Source organism: Centruroides vittatus, unplaced genomic scaffold, assembly GCF_030686945.1.
Source record: "Centruroides vittatus isolate TY-2023 unplaced genomic scaffold, ASM3068694v2 contig_3077, whole genome shotgun sequence".
Taxonomy (NCBI): domain Eukaryota; kingdom Metazoa; phylum Arthropoda; class Arachnida; order Scorpiones; family Buthidae; genus Centruroides; species Centruroides vittatus.
The window spans coordinates 324,157-336,495 of record NW_027121979.1 but is presented as its reverse complement, the minus strand read 5'-3'; the positions used below and the strand labels follow the sequence as shown (position 1 = coordinate 336,495).

The following is a 12,339-nucleotide window of genomic DNA, read 5'->3' as shown; positions in this document are numbered from 1 at the left end:
TTGCATTTGTGTTGCATCAAAATTTTATCAACATAAACAAAAAAACTATTTATTAAAAATTTAATTCTAATAGAGTATTAATTATTGTAAGTTTACGTATAATTTTGTTGTACTTTGTAAGTTTACGTATAATTTTGTTGTTACTTTTAAATATTAGAAAAATTGTCTATTTAAAAATATATATATATATAAAAATTAAAATTTTTATGTAAGTTCTATTTCATATTTTTGTAAATTATGTACTGATTTTTCTTTTTTGTTGATAATAGGAAGCACTTAATAGTGTCATGCCTCAGGAAACTCAAACTCTTCCATCTGAACATAGAAATATTCCAATTGAAGTTATAGATGATTCCAGTTATACAGAAACAAATTCTACAACATCTAGACCCAATATTCTTCCAGAGTCAGCTCATTCAGATCACGATATACCATTAGTTTGCGTTGAAGATGGACCACCTGAAATAAGGATTTTAAATATATCTGTAAAATATAAAGATAAGATTATTTGTCTAGAAATTCCTGATACTGAAAGCATAGGTAAGATTTTTTTTCCTAAGTATATGATATATCTTAAGTGTCTGTTTAGATAACTTTTCATATTTATTCAAATATTGTTTCAGCCTCAATAAAAACAGCATTATTTTCTGAATTTGGAATACTTCCATGCAGACAACAACTTTGTGGATGGAAACAAAATCACTTTACTGATGATGTAAGAATTAGATAATTTATAGTGAAATACAGCAAGTCCTCATTTAACATTGTTTTGTTTAATGTCACTTCATTATAACATTGAGGAAAGATTTAAGTACATTTGTAATCATTTACAAGTATTGTTGTTGAATTTTCTTATAAACAGCATAGCTGTTTCTGTGAGGTTGAAAATAAATGCTTGAGGTTGCAAACATGATCCAGTTAGATTAATAATAATAATAATAATAGAAATATATCGTTTATATTATTTAGCTATAGTAAAATTGGATTCATTATACAAACTTAACAGTGCAGCTTCCAAAAACCTATTGATGATGATAAATGAATACTTGCTGTAATGATTTAAGGTTTAGTAGTAATTTTTTAACTAAACTAAGTTTCATATTCATATATATTTAAACAATCCTTACATTGTTTTTTTTATAAATAAACTAGCAGGTAAGCCCAGCATTGCCTGCTAGTTTATAAAAATAAATAAAAAATAACAAACATTAAGATTAGGCTGTTAGATTATTTTAAACTTCTAATCCTTCTGTTATATTACATTATAGTATTTAGTTTATATAAGTACAAAGGTTATCTTATGTAATGGTTTATTACACCAAGTTACCAATCTAACACATTTAAAAAATGTTTCAAATTGTGTACAATAGAGAAATAAAAAATTTTTAATAACCTTTATAGTTACATAAATCAAATACTATAATATAAGAAACATTAAAAAGAAAATCATATAATTTGGTTATTTTAGTCTACCATTGTCATGTTTATTGTGATACTCTGATGGTACAAAATGGCACAATTTCAATGGTCAAGTAGACAGGAATTGAAAATATGATACCTTAAATTTTTTAACATTTTTTTTTTTTCTAATGTTAGCTCTAACAAACAGTTCCATTCACAGTCAAATATCAAATGGTAATCTGCCAATGAATTAAATTTTGTGAAAAATGGATCAAATATTTAAACTTAGTAGCTTCGAAAACCACTTAAATTATATGTTGTGTTCGCTAGTAACCTTGTGTTATGTAATTTTTCTGTTTGAATGCCATCATACTGCTAGGTCCGATAGCAAGAAGGCACTGTTGTGGAAGGGGATTAAAGTAAATTCGACCAAAAGTAATAGTTGACCTTCTACTGGAAGAGAGGATGGTCAATGACTACTAATTAATACTGGTCTACTATTAATATTTAAAAAGTAATGTTGGATAGATTGTAATGGAATTGCTAACCTTAATGTCTGAAAGACTTCATATAAAGCTTGTTTAATTAAAGTAAATCTTGTAAAAATTTGAGAATAATTGGATTTTGTGATCCTGTAAAAAAGCTGGTGAGCCAAGGTTGAAAAAGTAAAGCTCAGCAAAAATATCTAAGTAAAGGAAACTTTTGAAACTTGTGGCATAAGAATAGTGGATTCAGATTTGATGGTAAGACTCAACATGTCAATAAAGTGCACATTACACAGACTACAACTACCAGGAAATTTTGAATGAAGCAATGTCATCATGATAAAATAAATAAGAAAAATAAACATTGGCACAGAAAAAGACTTCAAGCTCTACTTTGTGCCTTAAAATTGTTGCATGTACAGTAATTTGGCTGAATGTTAGAACATTGATCAGCAGTATCAGTGAAGGAAGTTTGGGGCAATGGGTTTGAGTTAATAAGGAGAGATGAAATCAGGGGAGGGGGAGGTTTTGTGGTAATTAAGTATGTCCTCATAAATATCATATTTATAGAAAAATTATTAGAATTGGTTTGGTTTATTTGGCTACAGAATGCAACGAGTGAGCGATCTGCCAAGGAGGATGCATCCTGGGAAGACTTTTATGTAAAGATGGCCCCTATTTAGGTTTTACTAATGTGAAGAAAACCCAGAAAACTCCACATGGCCAGTCTGTTGGCCATGAGCGAATCCACGACTGACTATCGGTGTACAGTGGTTTTATGGACTTGGTTATTGGAGAGTACTTATTAGGCTGCAATTTGGAAAAGTTGTAGACCTATAAATTTCCACTGTCATCTATCTAACTGTTCTTCCTTAATCTCAAGAATGGAGTTAGATAGATGAAACATTGAGATCAGACGTGGAAAACCTAAGAGCAGGAGGCCCAGATTAAGTATAGACAAACGTCTAGTTTGCATCGGAAGTCACATTATTTCAATACAAAATTTTCCCCTGAATGGAGTTAGATACATAACTGGCATGACTTTACTGCTAACAGGAAAAGCATGATGTACAGGGAAAAACACCACTCCAAGTGCTGTAGATAGAAATTAATTGATATGTAAAAATCCAATCTGTATTTTGGGGTGGGATGTATGACATTATGTAAGGTTAGAAGTATATAAATGAGTTTTCTTTGGTTGAATGGCCTAAGTGTGCATAACAAACAAACAAACATCCTCATTATATATATATATATATATATATATATTTTTTTTTCTTTTTTTTTTTTAATGTTGGTTTTACTTATTTTTGCATGCATATCATATCTACAGGCATGTAAAAATGAGTAAAATGAACAAATATAATTGCAATATTTTAATTAGATGAATTAAAAATAAACTTTCAATTCACTCTTATATGAAATTGGTATCATTATATAAATGTTGTAGCAATATTATAGTATTAACTAATATTATAGCAGATAAAGTTTAATGATTCAATGGAAGTGTAATATGCTATATATATATATTTAATATTATATATATATAATATATATTTAATAAAATTATATATATATATATATATATATATATATTTTAATATTTTGAATATTAATGATTAATGACTTTATATTATTGATTAGAAATAACTGATCAATTGATGATATACATTAACAGTCAACTAGAAGCACATATTATGTCATTTATAATATAATTTACTGGTAAAACTAAATTGCACCAATTGTATATGTATTTTTCTAAATAAATTATGATTTAATTAAAGTTCATAAATTACAGTATGGTCTTGTTTTATGTAGGGGGTTGTATATTAGTAGTACCACATAAAACAAAATTTTGCATAAATTTGTACTCCACTTTAAGTAGTCTCAGATGATTGTCTAGATACCCAAACATATGGTTGCAAAAGATATTTTTTTAAAAACAAAGTAAAAAAAAAAATTTTGTTTTTAAACAAAAACTAGGCACTATTTTAAAGTGTTTTTTTTTTTCAATATTCTATATTTATTCATTTTTACAGAATTGGGAAGTAATTACTTAATGATTACCTGCTCCCATTGTAGTGTCACCCTGGCATCAGCATGTCGTAGGAAAATATAAATTTGAAAAGTTTCTCTCTTGTGAACTAGCCAATAGTCAGAAAAGGAAAAAAGTGAAAATACATATCTCAATTTTTAAAGTCAAAATAAAATATTTATGTTTGGAAAAACAATGTTTACATTTTTAAATTTTAAATTTGGGTGAGAAGTTGCAAACATTTCTTATGATTTTCATTCTAAATCCAAAACATGAACAGTCAAAAACAAGGCCCTATTAGAAAACATTATTTTACAACATACAAAGTTTTCATTTTTTCAGGGTAGGTTAGGTGCTGAATATCCAAAGCAGAATTAGTTTCTTTGGTTTAGCAGATGAAAAAGTATATCCAGAAATTTTATCTCAGAAAATTATCTGATGACATTTCCTACAAAAGTGGAAATGACTTGGACATTGAAATGGAATAAATTTGCTTGATTCAAGATTCAATGGTAAAAAACCATCTAGCAAATGATGAAGCCTTGGAATATGCCAGTAGTTTTCATCCCCAGTCAATGGCCAATATTAACTATCAAGCAAGAGCAGGGCTTTTCAAAATTGCCTCTTTGGTAGAGTCCTTACTCTATCCATCAAGCCTCAGAACTGGTGGCTTCCTTTGCGGGGCTTGAATTCAGAAATTGTATTCTTTATTACCCAGTAGCAGCTTTCTTAGCCATAATTGAATTTTTTTTATGTTTTAAGTTTTTTTCAATCCAAAGTAAGAAACAAACTTGGAACCAAAAAGCCATCACTGGTGGTAGTATTTAACTTACTATTAATGCAATAGCAACAATTTTCCATGCCTACTAGTTTTTCATGGATATTTTTCACTAAATTGACTTATTTAGCTGTGCTTCCATATCCTCATGCTACATGCTTGTGTGTAAAAATTTTGGTCAAAAATTTGTTTTCTTTTTATTATAGGCTCAAGAAAACTGCAAAAATTTGCTGCCTTGTGCATGTTTTTTTAACATGATTGCATGTGTACACAACAATTTTTCACTCATCATTTTTGGTGATCTGATGTCATCAAAAGTGATGTGGAAGATGTTTGTCAGCTATGCATGACAATGACATGACAGTCTGCAAGTTGCTACAGCTGTGAACACTTATTCCCACAAAATAGTCTGACCTTCAACAGTTTTAAATGTTTTTGCAACTTTTTGTATTTTTGAAGCATGAAATAAAAACTATTTTCTTGTCTTTCTGAGCCTTTCACATTAGCCCATGGTATTGTAAAGTTATAAGGAATCCTTATGGGAGCCCTTGAAAGGGCATGGTTCTGTAAACAAAACAATATCTCATAAATTAAACAATGTATGACACAAAATTTTGTAGAGAAGATACATTAGGGAATTTTTCAGAATTGTCAAATTCAAAGAATGGTGATTACATCAGTATAATTACTTGTGAAAAATCAGTGGAAAATAGCCACCTTAAGTATGTCTGCATATTAAAATAGTGCATGTGATCTCAGGTTAAGCAAGTATACAGTTGAGGCACTGAAGTGGGCATTTAGTCAGTTAAAACTTTGTTTTTATTTAGAAACTTAAAATTTATTTATTTATTTATTTTTTGTTAATATTGTGTTTTGAATTTTGATTATAAAAATTATACTTAAATTTTAAAGTAAATACTGTAATTAAAACATCTCAAATAATTTTTTTCGTGTATTTCATTTTTATTACTCTTATTTTTCTCTACAATGCGTTATTATTTGCTCAATGTTCAGAAAACTTTAGTTCACAGGAAATACTAATATGATATTGTTAAAAATATATATACTGTACATCCTGTATATAAACAACTTTTTTGAGCTTTCTGTGTATCAGCAATAGAACCTTCTACTTTTGTTTCATCTTGACAAATTTTCTTCTCAATGAAAGGCTGTAGAAAATTACTTCTAATTTTTATACTATTACTTTTCCTCTACAATAAATTTTGTAATAAAAATAATCAACATATGTATCAATAATTATGTACTCTGGTGCATCTGGAGTTAATTTAACCATTAAGCATGCAAGTGAAAAAACAAGTTGCTTATATCAATTCTATGTAAAGTAAGACCCTGCTGTAAAAATTTAACAACTGAGAGATTCTGATTTTTTAAATAATAAATTTTATTTTATTAATAGACAATTTTGTCAACACTAAGATTGCCTTCCCAAACAACTCTAATTCTTTCAACTGCAGAAACACCAAGTGTGTCAAATACACAGTAAGTATATCATTTTTTATACATATAATTATAATTTAATTATCCTTATTTCTGCCTCTTCAATAAGTTAAAAATTTAAGATTACTTGTTAGACAGATGTTAAAGAAATGCTATTTTTAACAGTGGATAGTAATCTTTGAGTTTTCTCTCAACTTTAGACTCTTTTATTTAAAATAAAATGGATTTAAAAAGTTGGGATAGCAAAATCTTCAATATAGTGAAAAAATTTGCTAAACATTTAGCTTGTTACGTAGGCATAATGCCTTTTAACATCATAAGTAAAAAAAATTGTTTCTGGAGCCTGTTTGCAACAATGATATGAACATGCTTTTTCTTTTATCTTGAAGATTTTGTAGTAATGACTTTTTAAATCTGTTTAATTCTATAAAAATATCTGAAGCTGAGAAAAAATATACTCTTAAAAATGTCAAGCTTACTTTCGTAATCTTGCCAAATTTATTAACCTGTCAGCTGTGCATCTCGATAATTCGAAACAACACCACTGTTGCATAGACGTTTTGTGGTTTTTCAATTTGTGATATCTCACTTAAAAATTGTTGTAGATATGATCTGTTTTCAGTTTTCTATCATGTACATATTACACTTTACGGTTGCTAACTTGAAAATATTATGTATGTTTAAAAAAATTAATAAAATTTAAGATTTTAAAATATTAAAAAAAAATATTTAAAAAAAATTTTTTTTATAAATATTCCATTAATTTGTTATATACATTATTTAGATATATCTATTTTCTGTTAAATAAAAAAAAACTGCAGCTTTCTAAATCGACATAGAGAAATAATACAGCCTATAGATTATAACGCTGATCTGATCGGCATGGGGGATGGTGGCCTTTCTAAATCTAAGTCAATACACTTTTATTACTGATGATGTGTATTTGATTCTATTTATATGTTATTTACACTATTGTACTAATAGTAGACTATAATAAGTGATTATTACTTTATTATATTAATGACTATACATGTATTTCTTATGTATTATGGAAGTACCACGATAACCGGAAGTATTTTGTTTTTTGAAAGATTTATGGCTGAAAGGTTTAAAAAGCATGCTTATTTGTTAAATAGGATAAATATACATAAAAATTTATTAAATTCAAACTAAAAATAGATAAGAATAATGATTTATAATTGTTTGTTTACGTTTGTATCTGACAATGTAGCTCCAAGTTGGTATAACTTTTTCCAGGAAAGTCCCCATCCCACAAACCCAAGTTGATGCTTATTGGTTAAAGGATAGTCATTTAGCTATAATATACCAATTAGAGCCCAACAAGCATGCTAACTAGGATTTTGTCGTCAAATGAACAAAAGAAGGGTCTCCCATAGACTTAACATGGAAAGGAAGTGTTTTGTTAGTAAATTTAAAAATACGGGGTGGTAACAAATATCTTATTCATTGAAAACAGACTTAGTCTTTGTAGGTAAAAGCCAATCAGTGCTTAAATCGCCACCAACTAGTTAATTATGAAAAAAATTGACACTTACTCCAACTGGAGTACTGTGCAACAGTTTAACGAAAACCAGTTACTCCAATGGGAGTACTGCGCAAACAACTGGTTAATTGAAATATTAACGTGAGATTGAGCAATATGGTTAAAGAAAATTATAAATGTTTGGTAGGATTATGCAATACAATGAGTTTCAAAGTTGTGCAGTACTGTTTCAATGAAACAGCGAACCTTTTCTTTAATATTTAGTTTTACAGAGGTAAAAAAGTCAAAATTATTGTCATAATAAAGATTAGAAAAAAAATTGATCAAATGATTTATTTTGCAATTTAAGTTTCGGATTGGTTTATCGTCACAAAGGGTGGAAATAAGCAAGGGAATTTGGAATTATTTTTAGAAATGATGACATGAGTTTGAATGTTTGTTTTTAGATCATAAAACTGCAATTTAATAAATAATTTTTCTTTTTTGAATGTATATTAATTTGACCAAATTTTGAAAATGTTTGAATAGGAAAAAGCTTAATTACTTTTTGAAGTTATAATGGTACAGAATGCATTTTGAATTTATCCCAGTGAAAAATGTTAATATCAGAAATTTTCTGCACTACACTCTCTAACTGCAATTTATAATATATAAGCCTGTTTAGATGTGTTAAGTCAGATTTAAATTCTTACATGTACATACGACATGCCACTATATCCTGGTATGTTCAGGGAAAATTACATCATTCAGACTCATTCTCAATACACCACAGTTTTGAGAACAGAAGCTACTAAATATACAGGAAATCCTTGTTAGTTTGAAATTTAAGAGAGAAAATAATCAATTACATGTTATCTGAAATTTACATAGTTCTGTACAATATGCCAAATGTCATGTAACTGATGTAATTTATTAAGCAAATAGAATACAGCTATGTATACAGAATGCTATTTTTGTTAATTAGCCCCTTTTTGTCCGCGCGCGAATTTAAAAAAAAAATCATAATTATTAATTAAATTATAATTAAAAATAGTCAAAACTAAAAAAAAAAACGAAAGAAATGTGTTAATTTTGAAGAAAACACTTCAAAGTACAATTTCCTTTTTCTCGCCTTAGCGCGAAACTTGACACCGATGAGTCATTGTTTACACAGCTGGATGACCTTGAGAACAGCTGGTGTCGTCTTTCGCGGGACATTCTCATAAAACTCTCGGGAGGAGAAGGGTAAAAAGTAGGGTGAATACTAGATGGCGAGATATTTCAAAATATTTTTTTTTAATTACGATTTTAATTGAAATTTCCGACCCCCCCGACTTAATTAAACGTAATTATGAAAAAATCTATTAATTAAAAAAATTAAAAAACTATTGGATGTTATTTACATCATAAAATAGCTTTAAATAACTTTACCGAAGTAAAATCGGTGCGCTAGAAGTTTAGAAGGATAAATAAAGTTCTATAAAAAAATCCCATAAAAAAACAATTAAGCGTTAATCGCGCATCATTAAGGGTTAATTAAAATCGCAATAAAATTTTTTCGCGCGGGAAAAAATTTTTCAAAAAATTTGGGGACTGAAAAAACATCCGAAAATTCAAAAAAAAATTTTTTTTTCGCCGATTTTTTTACTCCAAGGGTCTAAAACATCGTTTTTTGTGTAACGCTATGTGATCCGCTCGAACTGAGTTCGATTGCGGACAGAAAGGGGTTAGTAATTATTATAATAATAATGTAAATAAACTATAGGTAAACGGCATGTATCTGGTAAGAACATGAAAGGTTGCCAGATAGGTTTTATAAAATGTTAAGCAGAATTCCTAAAAATATAGCCCAAATTATTTTTAAAGTAGTCTAAAAAGTAATAAATTGTCCAAATCTAGTGGTTTAAGACTTTACAACTATCTGTCTGCTACTTGTAGTCCAATCTTTCAATCCTGAAACCCAGCCATATTTTATGAGATAAGAGAAGAAAGGATAGACCATGGGTAAAGTGACATTCAAAAATGTTACTGTAAAAACAACACATTTTTAGGTCATTTATACTTATGAGTTAGCAGTCACTGTTGTCCAGATTATAGATGTTCTTGGTCTATTGCAGCATTTCTCAAAGTGGTCGATAATGCCCTTTTGTGGGCTGTGAGTAAATCTAGATGGGCGCTGGAAGCAGGGTACTGAACAGTGACCAAAGGCAAAAGTTGGGGTCACTGACAGCCGTTCCCTTTCCTCTGTTAAACGAATAAGAGGAAACATTGTGTTTAATGGTTTCCAGATGTTGAGAACAATATACGGTAAGGACACAAAGTGTAGATTCATAGAAAAATTTTCCTAAGAATATTTCCAATCCGTTCTCACACAAGAGAAAATGGGTTAGGGGGCATTGGGTATAACTTTACGGAACAAAGGGGACGGTGGATCGAAAAGGTTTGGGAATCACTGGTCTATTGTTTTCTTATGGTATGGAGGTACTTTGATCTAAATGAATAATTTAATGTATGTGTATCACAGTTTGTACAGAATTTTCACTTTGAATTTCAAAATAGCCATATTTCGAACTAACTGAATTCCTTAACATGTAAGTATCCCCAGCCAGGACAAATAGTACAGTTACAAAATAATGAAATTTTGAACTCTCAGAGAGTTCGAAATTTCGTTATTTTGTAACTATTTGTCCTGTACTGTTTGAATTAACGATGAATTCCTGTATTGACAATACAATATTAAGTTTATTGTCATATTTTTTTGAGTTATATTGGTAGTTACAACAGGCATTAAACTTTACATTTTGTTTAACAATTACCAATTTGAAATGCCTCAATGTCTCAATGCCTCAGGTCTGCAACTTAGCAACAAATACTGAGATAGGTGAACTGTCCATAGCTATAGTATATACTAACAAAACACTGATCATATGAAATGACATAATTTGTATCTTACTAATGAAAGGCCTATGCCTGGCTTATACAAAATGAGAGAGGAGTGGTGGTCATTAACATATAGCCTACTGATAGATGGGCACTTAAATTCCCATCAGAAACATTGCTTTGATCCTGATGAAAAACCATGAGAAGTCTTTCTGTAATTTGATTAATGCTGGCATGGTTTTGTTTGTCAAATGAATAGTTTTATTTTCAAAAATGATTTGACTAGTGGGAATCCTGGTTGTGTGTTAAATACCTTTAGCTAAATAAAATAATAAATTGACAAAAATCAAAAACTAATGTGTATTAGTATATGTATTTATTGTTAATAAGCTTTTACCTATCAGTAGTTTTATTAAATTCAGATAATTAAACTATTTGTCAGAAAAAACTAAGTAGCCCAAAAAGTTATCTAAATGATAAACAGTCTCTCAAGTTTTATTTTTATCATTTGGACCACTGAAGTAGTTCAATTCTCAATTTTTTGTGTAATCTGTGTGTTCAACCATTGGCCTTGTTAGTGAAAGGTCTACATGCACATTTGTTATAATGATTATTTGCAAATTTGGAAGTGCCTGTACTTAGGGCATTGGAAAATATGAGAGTCAAACTTAACTTGCAAGTGAAATTTTTCCAAGTCAAAAATTTTCCAAAATTCAGAATTTCTAGGAAATTTTCATATATACAGTATCCTGAAGTAAAAATTCAGATTATTGTGAAATTACTTGAATTAATGTAAAAATTAAATTCTTAAAATAAATGATGTAAAAAAACAGGTACCATACTTGTTAGGGGAGATAAAGCTCCCGAAACATGTATATGGAAATACAGATGGGAAATAAAACACATGCATTAATATGGAGCAATATTCCACATAGAGAACAACAAATAATGCAATGCATTTTTAAAAAACAAAATTATTCTTTGTATTAACTCATTAAGCATTCAGATGTAAGAAGATTGGCACAATTTGCCTAAACTTCTTTTCTCGATTTTGCTTTTATATAGTACACTAGAACTCTGTTAAGAGGTTCATATTAGAAGGTTTCCCAGAAAATTTCCCACCTAAGTAATTGAAAATTCTTATCGATGACCAGAAAATAGATTTAAGTTTTTCAATTGTATCCTACTGAATGTTATGTATACCTTTAATTGCTATGAAAAAAGGGAAAAAAATCTATTAGTAAATGCACAAATTTTTGTCATTGCACATGTAACTTTGGGCTATTTTCAACATTGATTTTTACAATTTTCTTACATTGTTATCTGACAACAATGTTTGTAACAAATAGCAAATTCTGACAGCACTATCAATATGTGGGCAATATGGTAAGTTTTCAATGAATTTTAGTAGAGTATTTGTGTTATAAAGCAGTGTTTCTCAAACTTTTTGGACCGCGACTCCTCCTTCTGCACTAAAAAATTTCAAAGGACCCCCAAAGAATGAGTATGTGTCGAAAAACATTCCGGAGGGAGGGGGTTAGGCTCGTATTTAAATATTTATATTCTTTTTATTATTTATATGTGCAATTTATTTAAGTAAAAATTATTTTATATAGTTTTTATTTCTATTATTTCTAAACATGAATCCAATAGTAAATTTATAAAATATTTGAAAAAAATTGATTCTAGATCAATTTTTCAGCGGACCCCCCCCCTCAAATATTTTTCACGACCTCCACTTTGAGAATCACTGTTATAAAGGGTTAACATAACCATTCACCATCTGTCAAAGCAAAAAATCTTTATATATATATATATA

The 12,339-nt window shown here is 28.9% G+C and overlaps 1 protein-coding gene across 1 annotated transcript in view; it reads left to right on the top strand.

Annotated features, from left to right (window-relative positions):
• Nucleotides 1-12,339, top strand: part of casp (Fas associated factor casp) — a 58,790-nt gene that overhangs the window by 29,549 nt on the left and 16,902 nt on the right. The window contains exons 3-5 of the mRNA XM_067267724.1: nucleotides 270-540; nucleotides 624-715; nucleotides 6,117-6,199. Coding sequence (XP_067123825.1) covers nucleotides 270-540; nucleotides 624-715; nucleotides 6,117-6,199 — 446 coding nt within the window. The remainder of the gene's footprint in view (nucleotides 1-269; nucleotides 541-623; nucleotides 716-6,116; nucleotides 6,200-12,339) is intronic.